General features: G+C 39.2%; 1 protein-coding gene across 3 annotated transcripts in view; it reads right to left on the bottom strand.

Moving 5' to 3' along the window:
- Nucleotides 1-20,928, bottom strand: part of LOC126452545 (acetylcholine receptor subunit alpha-L1-like) — a 179,466-nt gene that overhangs the window by 31,827 nt on the left and 126,711 nt on the right. For 2 of the 3 annotated variants that reach the window (XM_050091109.1, XM_050091110.1), the window contains exon 5: nucleotides 5,427-5,649. In XM_050091109.1, coding sequence (XP_049947066.1) covers nucleotides 5,427-5,649 — 223 coding nt within the window. Of the gene's footprint in view, nucleotides 1-5,426; nucleotides 5,650-12,378; nucleotides 12,458-20,928 lie in introns of all 3 variants that reach the window. The other variant, XM_050091111.1, reaches the window with a different exon arrangement.

The raw sequence follows: 20,928 nt of genomic DNA, 5'->3' as shown, positions 1-20,928 counted from the left end.
GTTTGGGGACTCATATATTCAATAAAGTCATCCACATGAATCAAGACAAGTAGTGGACCTAATATTGAGCTCTGCGGTACGCCATATTTTATTGGTAAATTGCTGGAAAGAAAGCTGTTGTTTCTCATTTTATTCTTAGTGTTGAATTCATGCTGAAGTGATACCTTCTGCCTGTGGGTTTTTAAGTAAGAAACAACCAGCTATATGCTACACCTCTTACCCCTTGTCTTTCTAATTTTTCGAGCAGAATATTATGGTCCAAGACATTGAAGGATTTTGATACATCTAGAAAAAAACCTGCATTGAATTTATGTTGACCAAGGGAATTTAAAGCATTGTCTAAGAATTCAAAAATCACTGTCTGTGTGGATTTAGACTTTCTAAAATCATGTTGTGTACAGCAAGAAGAGAATGTTTATTTATAAAATTTAAAAGCCTGTCATAAAAGAGTTTTTATAGAATTTTTGAGAAGGAACCCAACTGTGACTCATGTCAGTAGTTCTATTTTTTATCAGAAGAATCATTTTTAGCAGCAGTGAAACTTTTGTTATTTTGAGAATATCTGGAAAGACATCAATTTCTAGAGAGAGCTTGAAAATTTTCACCAATGGTGAACACATGCTTTTAAAATGAAACAGGCCACTTGACATTTTATTGCTTAATGATTTAATTTTACTTATAAATTCATCAGGATTTGTTTCACAAACATACATAGAGGCATCCAAGATCACCAATTTGCTGAAGGAACTTGGGATTGGTTCTTTATAGTTTACTTGAATGAGGTCTTCGGCTAGTGAAATTAAGTGAAGTATTCATTGAATTTTGTCTTGACTGATTTTGGGTCTATGAGTTTTGAGCCTTCTAGTGTTAATGACACTTCCTTTCTTTTGTACTGGGCTTCAAGTTTCTTTCTTTACAGCTCTCCACTTGGATGTCATATTGTAAGATGAGTTTCTCATCAAATTGTCATTTACATAATTTTTGTCTCTCTGACTAATCGATCAAAGATTCTTTTGTAGGCTTTAGAATAATCTGCAAATTCTGGTGTAAATCTACACTTCTTACAACAATACTGCAGAAATCTGTTTCTCTCACTGGCAATTTTTATGCCTTTAATTACCCATTGCTTATTGTTGTTACAGTTTACCAGTTTTACTTCTTTTGGAAATGCAGCTGCATTAAAATAGTAAAAAAGAATAACTCATGTACATGCAATCACATTGTTCTGAAAGCAGATGCTTTTCCAATCTTCCTTACCCAGTAAGAAATTAAAAATTCTAATATTATCTCCAGAAAATTTCTTTTTTTAGTTACTTTTTTGCAACAGCTACTACCTCTTGGGTATTTCTAAACATAGCAGTTGTGCCTCATGTTCACTATAACCCATGCTCAGTAGGCTACTTCTGAATTTGTCACAAGTGTCTGAGATGAATATTTGGTCAATGATGGAGTTTGCATATTCTGTTAATCTCATTGGGCAGTGCACTATGGAGATCATATTGAATGTGTTGGTCATATGTATCAAAGCATCTCTGGTACTGCTGTCATTTGAAAAATCAATGTTGAAATCACCACAAATATTGTCTTCATATTTAATGCACTGATCCTGTTCATCGAACCTCTAGGTTGATCATGAAGTCTGGCAGATTTCCACTAGGTGCTCTATATATGTTAATAATGATGAAATTAGGTTCTGGCAGCTTAGTAATGGAAGTTCAAAGTCTTTTTAGTTGGATCAATGTAACTTTTATTGATATCACAAAAATATATCTGCTCTTTCAGAAAGATATCAGAGCCATCATGTTTGGAGGACTCTCGGCTAAAATGACTTGCTAATGCGTATCCTGAGATTCGTGTTAATTTTACTTTGTCTTTTGTCGCCAATTAGTAATGCAAATTATGTCTACATTTAGTGTATACTGGTGTAGTGCTTCCAACATGGTAATTTTATTCGTGAGTGCTGAACATTACACCATAATGCGACAATGTCTGTGCATTTAGGAACTTCAGTTGCAATGATTTCTAATTCTTTATCTAACAGCATTTCTAATACAGCACTAACTCTACAAAGTTGTCAGTGTCTTTCATATATGCGGCTTCTGCTTGCTGGTAGCTATCAATAGGTTCATTAACTTCTGGTGCTTCTATAAGTTTTGCCTCACTCACCTCTATACTCTTCAGTTTAAACCATTTCATAATTTGAGTTTAATTGACAACTTGCTTGTTTGCTTCTGGCCTATTTGGTTTAAACCAGTAGGTAATTTGCATTTGGTCGATGACAATATTGTTTGTAACTTGTCTAAAACACTTCATAATCTCTGTTCGTTTGCCACTTACCCTTTTTTGTTCTCTCTTTCTCAAAATGAAAGTACATATTGTTTGGCTAGTAATTCCTTTCTGGGCATTTAAATGAAGTCCATGGACTGTTTAGAACCTTAGTTCCAACCTGCTTACGCCTACAAGATAAACATTGTTAAAGTGAGTTCTTCCTTCAGTGATAAATTTGTTTGCAGCATTAATTTTGCTGTTCACAAGTGACCACAGTTTTAAATCATCATAATGTGGGATATTCACAACGAGTACATTTGTATGAACTAAATTATTTAAATGCTTTCTCATTTCCGTAGTACCCTTGTATGTTGGTCATATTCGCACACCTACATACCAGCTGGCAGACTATCTGAAACACATTCTCAGTCAATATGCAACACCGATTAATTTGTACACCATCTCAGGCAATTGCAGCTCCAGGATACAGGTATTGTGATCAGTGTCAATGTAGTCTCCCTCTTCATGGTAGACTCATTGAATTCTTGGAACTGATTGTGCAAAAGTCTGACAGCTGTTGTGCTGTTCTTTTCTTGGCAAATACTGATGTCAAGTTATTCCTTGTTCGATGGTACAATCAAGGATCATTTCATAAGTTACGGCAACTTACTGACTTGTGATAATGCAGCAACATGGGAATCACATGATGAGCATTGAACCAGAAAAGCAATGTGCATCTGAATTACAACGTAAAACAGGGTTCCAGTACATGTAAAACAGGGTTCCAGTACACAGCAAAAGGGTGAAATGAAATACATGCCTTGAAACTCTGTGCAAATTTATTGTGCACAAATACAAATGGAACAAAAATGAATCAAAATCAACTACTATCCTTCAAAATAGTCACCAAGTCCATCCACGCAGCATCACCAATGATGCGAAAGGCATTCAATGCCATTGGTATTGCCATCAATGTGTACCACATGTTGCCGAAATACCATAAGGAATAGCGCAGTGTATGTCACTGACGGCACAGGAGAAGTTGCAGTAGTATTGGGCATTGATGGTGTGGTTGTCCCTAACAGAGTGACACTCCAGAATACCATGGCTGGCATAGTCCAGGATGAACAAACCTTGGTGGATGATGGATTCCGTCACACCTAGTGTCATCATGATGAAGCTGGATAACACCATTTTGCTGATTGGGTCTTCAATTCTAATTCATATACTCATGCCCAGGTTTCATCAAGTGCAATTGCCTTCCAGCTCAGTTCAGTCCAGATTGATACAACTAGACTCATATCATGTCCACTTCTGCACTTCTGTTCATTGGTGTAGTACCCATTTTGGACACCTGTTGTGCACCAAGTCCTGGCATAAAATGTGGGACAGTGCTCTGAGTGACATACCCACCCATGATGTTAATCCCTGCACAGTCCAACATTGGTCCTCTGTTAAACATTGTTCAATAACAGCCACAGACCTGTCAGTAAGGACTGAAGTGGGCCGCTCACTTCATGGCGAGTCTGTCATTGCTGCACGTCGATGTCTGAAAGCCTCCACACAACATGCAACTGTTCGATAGGACAATGCCCTGTCACCAATAGCTGCTCATAGTCCTGCATGACATTGAGTAGCACTTTTGCCAGTGAGAAAGGGATTTTCATGTATGCTCAGTCTTCAGCTGAGCTTACAACTACCTTGTAGCATGGCCAAGTTCACACTGAATGTTTCAGGCACTGGTACTGAACCATACTCGCATGTGGTCATGATTTGTTGGTGGATTTTGGTATTGTTTGCTTTGTGCTATTGATTATGCCTTATTAATGTTCCAGTAAAGGAAATGTTCAAATCTGAATGTTCTTTCAAGACATGTTTCCTTGATTTACCGTTCCCTTTTACCCTGCTCACCTAGTAATACTATTGTATCTGCATGTTGTGTTCAATAAGGAACAAATTCCCATAAAACTGCTCTCTTCCTTTGTGACAGATTTTAGCAATGTCACATCAGTTTGTTATGTGCTCTTGCGAAGTAAGCATGGCTGTGTCGCTCTCCATTTGCCTCAATGAAGAATAGCATTCTGTAATCAAGTTTTTTGTGGTCTAAAGATCTACCAGAAGTTGAAATATGTAAAGAACTTCAGCACAATATGGGGCAATGCTTTACCATGGTGAAGTGTTTATCAGTAAACTGAACAATTCAAAAGCAGCCAAAGAGGTGTGAAGGGAGAGGAAAGGGTGGTGTGTTGAATCACATCCACAACTGATCACAGCATTGAGTGTGTGACCTGATTTGGAATAACCGACACATGACTGTTGATGAAGTGGCAAACCAAATACACATTATCAAGATTCTGCAATGACATTGCCCATAAAAAGTTCACCTTTCATAAAGTCTGTGCAAAACAACCAGTGATACATGCAAATAACATTACATGGTAATCTATCGGCAGATAATGAAGGTGAAATGTGTTTGAAATGAATCATCACTGTAGATGAAATGTGGACTCAACACTTTGAATCATAAAGCAAATTCCAGAGCATGGAATGAAACCACCCAGATCTCCAGCCAAAAAGGAATTAAAGAGCCAACCATCTGCAAGTATAGTGATGCTAATAGCTTTGGGGTGAAGAGTAAACAGCCAATGTTTCATTGATATCCTTTGCATTGTGTTGATGCCTGAAATCTGAAACAAATGTCAATATCTACTGTCAAATAGCATTTATTTTTTGCATGACAACACACATCCACATATTGTTGTCCAAAGTGTTAAAACTCTTCAGAACATATTTTGAAATGCTGGGGCATTATGCATACAAGTCTATCAAAGGTGATGAATGTGGTACATATGTGACTTCCTGCTCAACATAAAAGGTGCTTGTGTAACAACAGATGAATTGTACTGAAAAGCAGGATGACTGTTGAAAAATGATGTCACTGTAAATTGTGTACTGTTATAAATTAGTAAAAATGTTATGTAGATACTTTTTGACTTATTCTTGTATGAAAGCCGTTGCATAACTGTGATAACATGAAATTTCTGTATAGTTTTGTCTTCATTCTGTACTGTACCCGTATTTCAATATTATGTTATCATTCCTCAAAAGTTAAATCAAACTCCAAGTATAAAGCAGCATATTAAAATGATATATTTTACCTCAAAACCATCAAATGGTACACCAAGTTGCAGATCCACTTGATCTCCATCATAAGTCCAAGAGCCAAGTGTTAAATGACAGGTCTGTGTATCATATGGCCACAGACGAAGGTCAAGATCACAGAAGACAAGAAACTGTGCAGGGGGTACCCAGATGACTTCTCCAGTTGGAAACACAACACAATGAGAATTCCCGTAATGATCGATACTTGATCCTGACGCACTGTTGGGAAAATTAAAATGAGTTAAAATAAGGTTAAAATTAATTGTGTACCAAATATGTACAATTTATACACAACTCATTTGTTACTAGTGTAATTAAACACATACAGTACAGAAAATAAAGTGAAAAAGATAAAAATATTAAGAAGAAAGTACTAAGCATTTTATATTGTCATGCCAATCATCACAATCCATCTGATATTTTACAAATTCTTGTTTTGTTTTCAATTATAGAAGCCACCAATGAGGATTATTTATTTATTTATCTATTTTCTTTCATTTTTTCCTCTCTCTCACTCACATTCACTGTAAACTACCAAAGTATCAAGTTTCTCTACATTACTGAATTTTGACACATGACTGTCAGTGCATGCCTTACTGTTGTCACTTCAAGGAAAGCCACAAAAGTGATCACCATGCTGACAGTCTGTGGTGCTCTAGCTATTGTTTCATTGTCGTGTGGATATTTTCTTGCTCCAAACAAAGTACTGCTGCATTCCTGAATCAAAGTGTATGACATGACTGTATGATTCTGCACCATTGAGTGAACAATATGTCTGTCTCCTTGGCCAATAATCAAATGGCACCACTGAGATCCTGCATGACATTGAGTATGGCCCTCCAGAACCCATTGATTTCGTATTAGCATGATAGACATGGGAGCACAAACAATGCAAGCAGCAATAACACAGAAGAATAAACTATACCTTGATAGATCATTATCATGCCACTGTTGAACTTTGACACATATTTACATATTTGTGTGTGTGTGCAAGGTGTTAAAAAGAAGTATTGCATATTTTGAGTAATGGTAGTATGGACCAGAACATGAAAAAAATATCCAATACACATAGGCTCTAAAGCACATGCCTTAACAACAATGTTGTTCATCTTCGCTAGTGTGAAACACATCTTTTTCTAATGTAAGCTCTATGCTATTCAAATGATCTACAGAATACAGTAAACAAAAGGAGAACACATTATTCTGATACTGTGAAACAGCAGAGCTTCTAATGTAATCTGCTTACTACTGCATATGACCTGCACTTGTAAGCCATCACTAAAAGATGTGCTGAATATGGCGACCATTCATAGTTAGGCATGCTTCTGTCCAACATCTTAGAGAATCACACACTCTCTGAAAAACTTCAGGTTGGTTACAGATGCTCTGGTAGGGATTGATGACATGTTCTTGTAGCATTTGTACATCATGAATGGTGCTTGCATACGGTTAAGATTTCAAGTGTCCCTACAACCAAAAATCCAAGGGGTTAAGATTAGGCAAACAATCTGGCCAATGAAATGGATCTCCTTGACCACTCCATTGGCCATTAAATGACTGTGAGTGGTGTTCTTGAACATTTAGGAGAAAATGCGCTGGTGCTCCATCATCCATGAACCACATCTCCAGCTGTCGTTGGAATGGTACAGCCTCTAGTAGAATAGGCAAGTCATTTGATAGGAACTGGCAACAACCAGTCAACGTGTTTGATAGTATGTGAGGTCCTGCCCATACAATGATTGAAAATCAGCGTTAATGCCTTCTTCTTCAACTGTGTGTGGGTTTGCATTAGCACACAACTGTTGGTCACAAAAATTAAAGATTCCATTTCATGTGAAATCAGCCTCATCTGTGAATAGTATCTGGGTTGTGGAAAGTGGATTTTTACCACATATTTGCAACAGTCATTGGAAGAAAGACATTCTGGCAGGCCAATAGTGTGTCGAGGCGCTTGGATATGCTATATATGATATCAATACATCAACTGGTCATGCAGGACCCCGCATTCTACAGGATGACTAACCCCAATAGAAGATGAAATTCTAAATACATTAATTCTGTGGTCTATTTCCACTCACTGCAGTACTCACTCCTTTGCAACAGAAGTATGAATGGTGCAAGGTCTGCCATGGTCCGCCACTGTTGAAACTGGGGAGCTAGTCTGCCACTGGCTGGTAAAGATGATCGAATACAGGTTGTGTCTGGAAGGTAAATGTGTCACAATGTTTTATGGCACGTCTATGATATTTGTCACAGAGTGGTTGGACGGGTCAGGGAGAGTGGGCGATCTCAGCTTTTCAGCAGTAGGTTGCTCAATTTCCTCCATGCTCTTGGAGGGTGAGGATAACTTCTCTGAACCTCTACATAGTGGGTGTGTCAAACTTACAATGAAGAAATCTTTAGAGTTTTGCGTGAAGCTCAACAAGAAGCCACTATAAACTTTTGGGACGCTTAAGAAATCCTTTGGGGGTGATTGCCTTTCCAGATCACAGTCAGACAGGTGGCACAATTTGTTTAGAGAAGGTCGGGAGGAGGCCACCAAGGAGCTACGCGCAGGATGCCATCAACATCGTGAACAGATGACCATGTTACTCATGTGCACCAGTTACTGAATTCAGACCATCAAATGATTCACTTGATGTCGGAAAAATTGGACTTGTTGACAACAGCTGTTCATGAGATTGTATCAGGTGACTTGGTGATGTGGAAGATTTGTGCAAAACTTGTGGCCAGTCTGATGGATATGCCCAATATGATACAACTATAAAGCAGGAAACTTCTTCAAGAACAACAAGAAGGAGGAACACTACACACTACTGTGGTGCCCAATTTGCTGGAGGGAGCAGTAGCCCATTCCCTGCTCCATGTGGGATAGATTGAAAGACTGATATATATGTTCACAGTTCCGTGCCTTCTATACCCATTACCAGTTTCGATTGTTTGGTCACTTCCTTGGCACTGTCTGCTACCTATTTCCCTGGGATTTCCAGATAACTTGGGATCCAAAGGAAAATGACTGAACATGCAGATCTTAAAGAAGGCCACGGATGGTGGACATTACTTTTTAATGATAGTGGCATTGGTCAATAGCCTCCCTATTGCTCACCGTATACAAAAAAACCATTGTAAGTTTCCTTCTTGATGAGACAGAGGACTGTAACAACAACCACTAGTTCTGCCATGAAGACTACTGTATCTTTAGAGCCAGCAGTATAAATGATTTTAGCACCTCACTATTCCCAGAGGTCCTTGGAATATATCTTACCAGACTTGTGGTCTGGGTACGCCTCTGAGTAGAGCATGTGGTGCCACCCAGTGAATGGAGGACCCTATGAACAACTTCCTAACATATTTAAATTTGTAAGCTTGCTCTAGGGCAGTTTTCAGGGGGACCTGTCATCCTGGGATGAAAAAAGTATCAGATAATTTAGATGGCTAAGCCACTGGTGGATAATAGTTGCATAGTTCAGTAGCAGTTGATCATCTTGAAACTGCAGATGTAGGAGCCTGGTTTCCGCCTCAAGACTGTCAGAGGTGCTTGCATCAAGGAGACCAGTGGCTGAATGTAGTTGAATCAACTCAGGTGATGCTGAAGAAATTATATTAGAAAATGAGAAAGTGAAAGAGTTCACTAATGTGTGAGGTGTCACAAAATCAGCTACATGAAAAATTAGTGCATTTCACGTGTTTTTTTTTTTTTTTTTTTTTTTTTTGCATGTAACAAGAAGGTATGACCAGACTTCCTGAAAACACATTCCTCACATGTAGAAGAAGGAAATATGTTATACGGACATGGTTCCAGAAAAGCTTTACTTCCATGTTCCTACTTCTCTTCATAATCACATTAATCATGGGAAACACACAGAAGCAGAACATATATGTATTACATTATAGTATAAAACACTTTCAGGCATTAAATGTTCAAAATGCCCTCTGTTAGCAAGGATAGATGCATCAACCTGCCACCTCGTTGAATCCCTGAAGCATTGATGTACCCATGGATAATTGTGTATTGTTTCACAGCCTTCTGTAAGACAGGCATGAAGACTCTGTACATCTTGTGCTGGGGTTTCACACACAAGAGCTTTCAAAAACTCCCACAAAAAAGCTGCTATTTAGAAGCCTATGAACATTAACAATGAAATGAGGAGGAGCTTCAGTGTGCACGAAGTACATGTTTTATCACACTCATAAAGGCACATGTTCTAGCAGAACAGGTAGAGTATTCTCTAATAAAGCTTGGTAAGTTTCCTTGTTGAGCCTGGGTGGAGGAACATGATGCCCAAACAAACAGTAACCAACGATGCTGGCCCAAATGTTACTGATGATGTGATTCTCCAAAGATACATCAGGGCATCAGGGATTCAATGCGACGGCATGTTGATGCATGTACTACAGGGGGCATATATAAGAAAACATTTCATGTAATGCTGGTATGTTCTGTTTCAGCATGTTTCCCATATCTATTATCGTTATTAAGAAAAGTATAAAATGAGTTCTAGCATGAAAATAAAACTTTTCCAGATCCATGTGCACAGAAATATTTTCTTCCTCTATGTGTGAGGAATGTTTCCTGAAAGTTTGGCCATACCTTTTTGTTACACCCTGTATACGTAAACCAACTTCCAGTATTTTCTTTGTGTACAAGTGAGAGCACCTTCATCACATGAATTCTCTTCAAAGATCCAAATCATAACATTAAACAAAAGATTTCAACATACTTTTCATGCTGTTTGTATCAAAACATGTGCCTGTTTTGTGAAATTTTCAAACTCTGAGTAATGTAAAAAACATATTTCATACTATATTATCAGATATAATCTATGTTTGTGCTTTATGCAATTTTTGCTGAAGTATCCATGGTCAGCAATCATTACCACTAATTTTAGTGTATATCTGTATGGATAAAGTTATATTTATTTGATAATTTTTGGAAGTTTGCTAGTGTCATGCATAATATATTTTGTGCTAAATCGAAGGTAGCATGTTGCAAATGCACATTCTACCAATTCCGCAGCAATATATGGTTTGAAAAATTGTTTCCCCTCAATCATGATGTACATATTTATATAATCAGATGTGAGGATGGTTCATGTTGAACCAGAACCAGTCACTAAAATAATGCAGTCAAAATAGATACTAAATCTGTTTTTACAAAGTCAACTGTTGTGGTGTGATAGTGTATTCTGTGCATATTCCAACTGTTATCTCACATTCTATAACATTTCCCTTTCAATGGCAGTGCAGAGTGCCTGCTTTTGTCATAAATTTCTGCTAATTTTGAATCTGTCATCTGGTTTTTTTAGTGAGCATATCTCCTCTCCCAAAGAATATTCTAGAATCAAAGTTCCAAGGCATGGGGTGAGTTAGACACTATTCCTGAACAACTGGAAACCACCCTCACTGCTGGTCGAAGTGGCCGTGCGGTTCTAGGTGCTACAGTCTGGAACCGAGCGACTGCTACGGTCGCAGGTTCGAATCCTGCCTCGGGCATGGATGTGTGTGATGTCCTTAAGTTAGTTAGGTTTAATTAGTTCTAAGTTCTAGGCAACTGATGACCTCAGAAGTTAAGTCCCATAGTGCTCAGAGCAATTTGAACCAGCCACCCTCACTGCTGTCAAGCGATTGAAAGTTTCTGTAAATGGGTGGACAGCAGGCTACTGAGAAATCGATACCATAGATACCACAGGTACTTCAAGTACTGTCACCTTTATTCAACATGTGGAAGAGGCTGTTGTGGCAACCAGTGAGTGAGCAGAGTGCAACCAACTGAAGAATGTGACACACTTAAAAATGCATGATGTCTGTCATCTGCAATAGGAAGTTATACTTTGATCATCCAGCAACTGGCAGAAAAAATTGTGAAGCTAGCCTAGCTAATGGATTTTCAATGAAGAACATAAATTTGTAACATTGTCTCTAGATCTAATATTGCCCCCACACCTTCCCATTCCCCAGTTTTAAGTCATGTAGAAGGCCTGAACCAGAGACTTCAAAGATTATGTGACAGACTAGGATATTGTAAACAAGGGAAACTCCAGCATTGGTTGTATAAATTTGAAACCATTTTTTTATTATTGCATATTGGTTTCAACCACAGAGCGACCATCTGCAGTGCAAGACTAAGTCCTGTGGACTCATATAATCATGCACAAAATATAACTCCAAACATAGGTGTTTATTGTGAAGAACATGCCAACTAGCAGGTAAGATTCAAACTGAGCCAGCTGAATGAAGCTCAGCTGGCTCAGTTTGAATCTTACCTGCTAGTTGGCATGTGCTTCATAATAAACACCTATGTTTGAAGTTACATTTTGTGAATGATTATGTGAGTCCACAGCACTTGGTCTTGCACTGGAGATGATCACTCCATGATTGAAACCAATATGTAATAATAATAAAAACAGTTTCAAATTTATATGACCAATACTGGTGATCCCTTGTTTAAAATACTTGTTGTGTGGTCATGGTGCACACACTTCCTAAAGGAATCCAATCTCAAGTCTGGGATATGACATCTTAGACTTCCATCATTGGGTTGTGAACTGCAATGTCCTTGTAAATCAGTCATGCTAATGACAAATGGAGGTTGTGTATTCATCAGAGTATACAAGAAACTCAAATTCTCCAATATAGAAACTGTAGTTGCATCTGAGGTTATTTGGGCATAACTCAGTACCAAGGGTGTGCATAAATTTATTACAGGATCTTTCTACTAACCACCAGACCCACACCCACCCCTTTTCAATGACAGTGCATAAAATCATCACTGAAGACTTCAATCATTCAACAATCATTTGGGATAATTAGAGTTTTGTAAGTACTAGCTATGAAAGACATCCTGCAACATATTACTAGATGCCTCATCTAAAAACTGCCTAGCAAAGACTTTGGAAGCCCATTCATGGTAGAACTATGTTAGATCTAATGGCAAAAAATACACCTGACCTTTTTGAAGATGTCCACATTGAAACCGGTATCAGTGAGGTGGTTGTGGCAATACTGATGACCAAATTACAAAGGGCACCTAAAACAAGTAGAAAGGTTTGCATGTTCAGTAAAATAGATAAAGAGGCTATAATGTCATATTTCAATGAGGACTTATAAAAATATTGTTATGGCCAGGAGTATGGAGGAGACCTGAGGCTCAAATTTAAAAGAACATCAACTTCACCCCAGAAATATACTTCAGCCCTTTACGTATCACCCCCATAAGGACCCTGAAGACACAGTTAGTCTAAATACAATGTGCACAGAGACATTTTAAAGTCATTCTTTTCACACTGCTTACATGATTGGGATGGTGAGAAACTGTAACATGTAGTACAACACAAAGTACCCTAAGCCATCTGCTTCACAGAAGTTTAAGAGTATGTATGTAGATGTGGAAGCACTTAATAAATAAGTACCTACTAGAACAGTCCATGCTCAGAGAGACACTGCATGGTATACAGTCTCTCTAATGAAACTACCTAAAGAAACAGTGATTACTGTGCAATAGGATGTAAAACAAAGAATAGGAGTGTTAATAGAGATATGCTTAATGAAAAAGTTTGGCTATACACAAGGCCATGTATGAAGTCTTCACTAACTGCCACAGTAAAATCTTGTTACAAGATATCTCACAAAACCCAAAGAAATTTTGGCCTTATGAAAAGGCTGTAGGTGACACCAAAGTTCTAATCCAGACACTCATGAACGACACATGAACTGAAATTAAGGGTAGCAAACCAAAAATAGAAATGTTGAACACCGTGTCAAATGTACCTTTACAAAGGAAAATCTGAAAGTACATACTGCCATACTTAGTCACACCACTGCAAAGATGAATGATGTCAAATATTTTTTGTTGATTGCATTCCACTTCTTTGATAAAATGTATTTATAAATAATGTTTAGTCATGCAGAGGTAGATGTGAGATGTGTGGGGAGTCAGTTTCAGACAATTTTTTATGTATATCTCACTAGTAACATCTGTATTGGGTAATAGTCTTTTCCCAAAACAAATTGCACAATAAAGAATAAATTATAGGGCAGCTTAAGGTGTTACATGATGTCATTTCAATATTTCTGACAGATGCCAAAGTAACTTCAGACTGTTGGGGCCTTTTGCTGTGTGTGTTGTATATTAATGATGTGGCAGACAATATAAATTGTAGCTTAAGAATTTTTGCAGATGATATAGATCTCCAGCAATGGAAACTCCCTGAATTTACCTCTGCATGACTAAACACTACAGCACACAGATAAGGCATTGAGTCACAGAGAGGCACAATGAAAAAGGATGCTTAGTGGGCAAAGACAGTGGCCATGTGTATGTGAGTTATGCTTGTGTGAATATGTGTGTTTAATGCTTCTGAAGAAGGACTTTGTGTAAGAGATAAAATATTTCTAACATTCTTTTTTATTCTCTCTGTCTGTGACCCAATGCCTCCTCTATGTGATGAGTAGCAATGTATCCTTTTCATAGCATTTGTAAATATTATGTTTTTGACTTTATATTTTTTCAATATACATATTTAACTCTTGCTGTTAAAAAAATCTGCATTGGATAATGCTCTTTGACCGAAACCAGTCACATGCTGTACAATAAATTAAACAGACGCTTAAGGTGTTCATGATTTCATTCCTACATTAATGAGATGAATATCAGTGGCAGTGGCATTGAGAAGCAGTCAGAATTATTAAAACTGAATAAAGCTCCAATGCCTGGCAGATTCTATAGAACTTGCAACTGAGTTAGCCTCTATTTTAACCATAACGTATTAAAAATCCATAGGACAAAAAACTGAGCTCCGCAGTTGGGAGAGACCACACATCACAGCCCACTATAAGATGGCTAGCACAAGTGGCTCATAAACCATTCATTATCACTGACATTCATCTGTTGTAGAATCTTAGAATACAGTGTTTCTTTATTAAAGATAGGGAGGAAGATTGGGTTTAACGTCCCATTGACATTGAGGTCATCAGAGATGGTGCACAAGCTCTGATTGTGTCAAGGATGGGGAAGGGAATCAGCTGTGCTCTTTCAAAGCAACCATCGCAGCATTTGCCTGGAGCAATGTAAGGAAACCAAGGAAAACCTAAATCTGGATGCCCAGTTTATTTGGTACTGTACCAATACCTATAAATGAAAGTACAATGATATGACTAGATTGAGGATTCCTTGGCAGGGAGGACTCAGTATACTGTCTTGAATGGAGAGTCTCTGACAGATTTAGAAGTAGCTTAGGTGTGCCCCAGGGAAGTGTGTTGGGGCCTTTCCTATTCATTTTGTATATTAATGACCTGGCAGAGAAATTGCACATATTTTCAGTGAGAACTTTATAAGGTTTCAAAATGATGCAAAGACTGGCAATTTGCTTCAAAATTTCAGAAATGTAAAATTGTGCACTTCATAAAACACAAAAATCTAGTGTCAAACAAAGGAAAACTGAGGGTGAAATAATTAAATGTGTCTGTCTGCCATCCTGTGCCTCCTCTGCTTGGTGAGTAGCAATCTCCTCAAGCTATATTAAAAATGACTGTGACTACAGGATCAATGAATAACAATTTGAACTTGTCAACTCATACAAATACCTACGTGTACCACTTCTAGGGATGTGAAATTGAAAGATCAGATATATTTAGTTGTGGATAATGCGGGGTGAAAACATAGATCAATAGGTAGGACACTGGGAAAATGCAGTCTGTCCGTAAAGGAGATTACTAACAAAACACTCATATGACCAGTCCTAGAATATTGCTCACATCAGTGATATTCATGCCAAACTGGACGTACATGGGATATTTAAAGTATGCAAAGGATGGCAGGATAAATGCTCACAGGTTTGACTGAACCATGGTAGAGACAGAACAGGCACACACGTGATGATAAGACGCCAACCATCCAGTGAAAATCCACTTACTGAATTTTGATAAATAGTATTAAGTGAGGAAGCTAGAATAATGGAAGCTAGAATAATACTACAACCCTATATATAATGCCTCCAGAGAGACTGCAAAGACAAGATTCACCTAATTCAAGTGTGCCCAGAGGCTTTTAAAGAATCATCTACAGCTATAGCTATATATACATCTACATTCTGCAAACCAGTGTGAATTGCATGGCAGATGATATATCCCACTGTACCAGTTTTTAGAGTTTCTTCCTGTTCCATTCACATATGGAGTGAAGGAAGAATAATTGTGTGTGTGCTGTAATTAATCTCATCCTAACAATCCCTATGCAAATGATACGTAGGGGGTTGTAGTATATTCCTAGTCATCAATTAAAGCTGGTTGTTGAAACTTTGTAAGCAGGCTCAGGGTAGTTTATGCCTGTCTTCAAGAGTCTGCCAGTTCAATTTCTTCAGCAGCTCTGTGACAGTTTCCTATTAGTGACCATTCATGCTGCCCTTCTCTGCATATGTTCAATATCTGCTGTTGGTCCCATACACTTGAGCAATATTTTAGAATGGGTCCAAAAGTTACACCAGGTATTTGTATGAGTTGGCCGATTCCAGCTGTGACTCATTGATATTGCAGTCATAAGACACTATGTTTGTTTTTTCATTTTGTGAAGTGCACAAGTTTAAATTTATGAACATCTGTAGAAAGTTGCAGACCTTTGCTCCACTTTGAAATCTTATCAGGATCTGTCTGAACATTTATATGGCTGCTTTCACAGTATTTGATTAAAGATAACTCCATCATCTGAAAAAGATCTGAGGTTAATATTAGTGTTGTCTCCAAGGTCATTAAATACAGCATGCACAGCAAGGGTCCTAACAAAATTCCTGTGGCACACCTATGGTTTCTTCTACATCTAACAATGACTCTCCATCCAAGATAACCTGCTCCATCCTCCCTACCAAAAAATTCTCAGTCCAGTCACAAATTTCACTTGATACACCTTATGGCCACACTTTTGACAATAAACATAGGTGTGGTAGTGAGTCGAACACTTTTCAGAAATTAATAATTACTGATCTACTCAACTGCCTTGATCCAAAGCTTTCGTTACGTCATGTGAGAAAAATGTAAGTTGGGTTTTGTATGATTGATGTTTCCAGAATTCATGTTGGTTGATACAGAGGAGGTCATTCTGTTTGAGATACCTCATTATGTTTGAGCTCAGAATATGTGCTAAGATTCTACAATAAATTGATGTCAAGGATAGTGGGAGGTAGTTTTGTCGATCACTTCTACTACCCTTCTTGTAAAGAGGGTTTGACCTGTGTTTTCTTCCAACTACTGGACATGCTTTTTTCTTCAAGGGATCTACAGTAGATTACAGTTAGAAGAGGGGCTAACTCAGCTGCAAATTCAGTAAATTCAGTATAGAATCTGATAGGGATTCCATCAGGCCCTGAAGCTTTGTTCAATTTTAATGATTTCAGGTATGTGACTGTTCCATTTTGTGTCCCTGGAAAGTGTTGCACCCACATATTTGTATGACTTTACTGATTCCAGTTGCAGTGCATTGATATTATAGTCATAGGACAGTATGTCTTTTCATTTTGTGATGTGCACAATTTTAAATTTTTGGACATTTAAAGCAAGTTAAGAATCTGTGCACCATTTTAGTATCTTATCAAAATCTGACTGAATATTTTGCAGCTTCTTTCAGACTGTACTAAATTGTAAATAGCTGTATCATCTGCGAAAAGTCAGAGTTTACTATTAATATGATCACAAGGTCATTTAATATACAATATGTAGAGCAAGGGTCCCAACAAATTTCCCTGTAGTGCACCCAAAGTTATTCTACATGTGACGATGACTCTCCATCCAAGATAACCTGCTGCATCCTCCCTACCAAAAAATTCTCGGTCTAGTCACAAATTTCACTTGATACACCTTATGTCCATACTTTTGACAATAAACATAGGTGTGGTAGTGAATTAAATGCCATTCAGAAATAAAGAATTAGTGATCTACCCGACTGCCTTGATCCAAAGCTTTCATTGTGTCATGAGAGATATGAGTGAATTGGATTTCACATGACTGATGTTTTCAGAATCCATGCTGGTTGGCATGGAGGAGGTAATTCTATTTGAGATACCTCATTATATTTTAGCTTAGAATATGTTATAAGATTCTATAACACATAAAAGGCAAGGATACTAGATTGTAGTTTCTTGGATCACTTCTGCTACCCCTTTCATTATGGGTGTGATGTGCACTTCTCTCCAACTACTGGGAACAGTTTTTTTGTTCAAGAGATCTGTGATAGATTTCAGTCAACAGAGGGGTTAACTCAATTGCAAATTCAGTATAGAACCTGATAGGGATTTTATTGGGCCATGGGACCTAGTTTAATTGTTTTCAGCTGTTCCTCAACACAGCTGACACTAACATCTATTTCACTCACCTTATCAGTGGCATGAGGATTAAATTGGGGCATTTCTCCTGGAGTTTTCTTTGTAAAGGAACATCTGTAAATGGAGTTAAACATTTCAGCTTTTGCTTTGATACTCTCAGTTTCACTTCCTGTCTCATTCGCTTGGGACTGAACACTAACTCTGGTGCCACTAACAGCCTTTATATATGAGCAGATTTTCTTTGGGTTTTGTGAAAGATCATTTGACAACATTCTGAAATAGTAGTCATTGAAGGCTTCTCGCATTGCTCACAACCAAATGCATTTAATTCAGCGTATCTCTATCTGTAGTCCTATGCTTTGTTTTATACCTACACTCCTGGAAATGGAAAAAAGAACACATTGACACCGGTGTGTCAGACCCACCATACTTGCTCCGGACACTGCGAGAGGGCTGTACAAGCAATGATCACACGCACGGCACAGCGGACACACCAGGAACCGCGGTGTTGGCCGTCGAATGGCGCTAGCTGCGCAGCATTTGTGCACCGCCGCCGTCAGTGTCAGCCAGTTTGCCGCGGCATACGGAGCTCCATCGCAGTCTTTAACACTGGTAGCATGCCGCGACAGCGTGGACGTGAACCGTATGTGCAGTTGACGGACTTTGAGCGAGGGCGTATAGTGGGCATGCGGGAGGCCGGGTGGACGTACCGCCGAATTGCTCAACACGTAGGGCGTGAGGTCTCCACAGTACATCGATGTTGTCGCCAGTGGTCGGCGGAAGGTGCACGTGCCCGTCGACCTGGGACCGGACCGCAGCGACGCACGGATGCACGCCAAGACCGTAGGATCCTACGCAGTGCCGTAGGGGACCGCACCGCCACTTCCCAGCAAATTAGGGACACTGTTGCTCCTGGGGTATCGGCGAGGACCATTCGCAACCGTCTCCATGAAGCTGGGCTACGGTCCCGCACACCGTTAGGCCGTCTTCCGCTCACGCCCCAACATCGTGCAGCCCGCCTCCAGTGGTGTCGCGACAGGCGTGAATGGAGGGACGAATGGAGACGTGTCGTCTTCAGCGATGAGAGTCGCTTCTGCCTTGGTGCCAATGATGGTCGTATGCGTGTTTGGCGCCGTGCAGGTGAGCGCCACAATCAGGACTGCATACGACCGAGGCACACAGGGCCAACACCTGGCATCATGGTGTGGGGAGCGATCTCCTACACTGGCCGTACACCACTGGTGATCATCAAGGGGACACTGAATAGTGCACGGTACATCCAAACCGTCATCGAACCCATCGTTCTAGCATTCCTAGACCGGCAAGGGAACTTGCTGTTCCAACAGGACAATGCACGTCCGCATGTATCCCGTGCCACCCGTCGTGCTCTAGAAGGTGTAAGTCAACTACCCTGGCCAGCAAGATCTCCGGATCTGTCCCCCATTGAGCATGTTTGGGACTGGATGAAGCGTCGTCTCACGCGGTCTGCACGTCCAGCACGAACGCTGGTCCAACTGAGGCGCCAGGTGGAAATGGCATGGCAAGCCGTTCCACAGGACTACATCCAGCATCTCTACGATCGTCTCCATGGGAGAATAGCAGCCTGCATTGCTGCGAAAGGTGGATATACACTGTACTAGTGCCGACATTGTGCATGCTCTGTTGCCTGTGTCTATGTGCCTGTGGTTCTGTCAGTGTGATCATGTGATGTATCTGACCCCAGGAATGTGTCAATAAAGTTTCCCCTTCCTCGGACAATGAATTCACGGTGTTCTTATTTCAATTTCCAGGAGTGTATTATGCATTAGTTTCTATCTCTTTAGAAGTTTCTTTACAGTGACTGTATATTATGGAGTGGCCCTTCCCATTATGAACTGTTCTACTAGGTACATATCTATCCAAAGCATGGTGAACTACTGTTTTAAATATGGGCCATAGTTTGTCTACATTCTCCTGCCCTGTGCTGAATGTTTCAAGTTTCTTGTTCAGATATGACACTACTACTGTTTTATCTACTCTACTGAGCATATATGTATATATCTTTATACATGTCCCAGTTGCCCTTTATACTTCTGTAATCACTGTTGCCCCAACCACATCACAGGCACTGACACCAGTTTTGATTTGGACATTCTCAAAGAGGTCAGGTCTATTTGTTGCCATTAAACCCAATACATTTCAATCATGAGTGGGATTCTGAATTACCTGTTCTAGGTAGTTTTCATAGAAGACATTTAGTAATATTTCACAGGATGTTTCATCACACTTACCAGTAACTATGATTGTCCCAATTGATTGTTGTATGATTAAAGTCTCCACCAATGATTACAACATGGTTGGGGAACTTATGTACAAGTGAACTGAGTTTTCTCTAAGGTTTTCAGTTACATCAGAAGATGAGTCTGGTGGGAAAAAGAAGGATCCAGTTACCATTTTATGCCGCCCCCCCCCCCCCCCCCCCTGCTATTGAGATTTGTCCAATTATCTTGCATGTAGCTTCAATTTGAGTTTCTTGTCTACTATGACAAATACACCACCTCCATTTGCCATTAGCCTATTCTTTTGATATAACTTAAATTTTTCCCATAAATCTCACTGCTGTCAATTTCATGTCTCAACCATTGTCTCTGCTCTCCATATCTGATTGGAATGGGAAGAAACCGTAATATGTGGTGCTATGAAAAGTACCCTGCATCATGCACTCTAAATTAGATATTAAATTAGATAACCAATATGAACTGGATAGAAATGAAATTTATGTCCATCGTGACTAAAATAAGGGATCAATTGATAGAACACATTCCGAGTCATCCAGGAATTGTCAATAAGATGCCAGAGGGGAGTGTGTGTGTGTGTGTGTGTGTGAGGGGGGGGGGGGGGGGGGAGTGAAAAATTGTAGACCACAGGATAAATACAGTAAGTATGTTCAAGATGTAGGTTTCAGTAGTTATGATAAATGAAGAGACTTGCACAGGATAGAGCAGCATTAACAAGATATGTGCACTTTGTCAAATGTCTGGTGTTGCCCTAAAGGGAGTTTGCCTTTGTCAAATGCCTGGTGTTGCACTAAAGGAAGTTTGTATTCCATGTTCAAATTTAGACTGTGGACTGCTGTTTTCACAGTATAGTGAAGCAGTGTCATACTGGTGTCATAATGTTGCAAAAGATAACTTTAAAGTTTTCACAGTGC

The sequence above is a fragment of the Schistocerca serialis genome, unplaced genomic scaffold, assembly GCF_023864345.2.
Source record: "Schistocerca serialis cubense isolate TAMUIC-IGC-003099 unplaced genomic scaffold, iqSchSeri2.2 HiC_scaffold_897, whole genome shotgun sequence".
Lineage (NCBI taxonomy): Eukaryota > Metazoa > Arthropoda > Insecta > Orthoptera > Acrididae > Schistocerca > Schistocerca serialis.
This window is presented reverse-complemented; position numbering and strand designations above follow the sequence as displayed.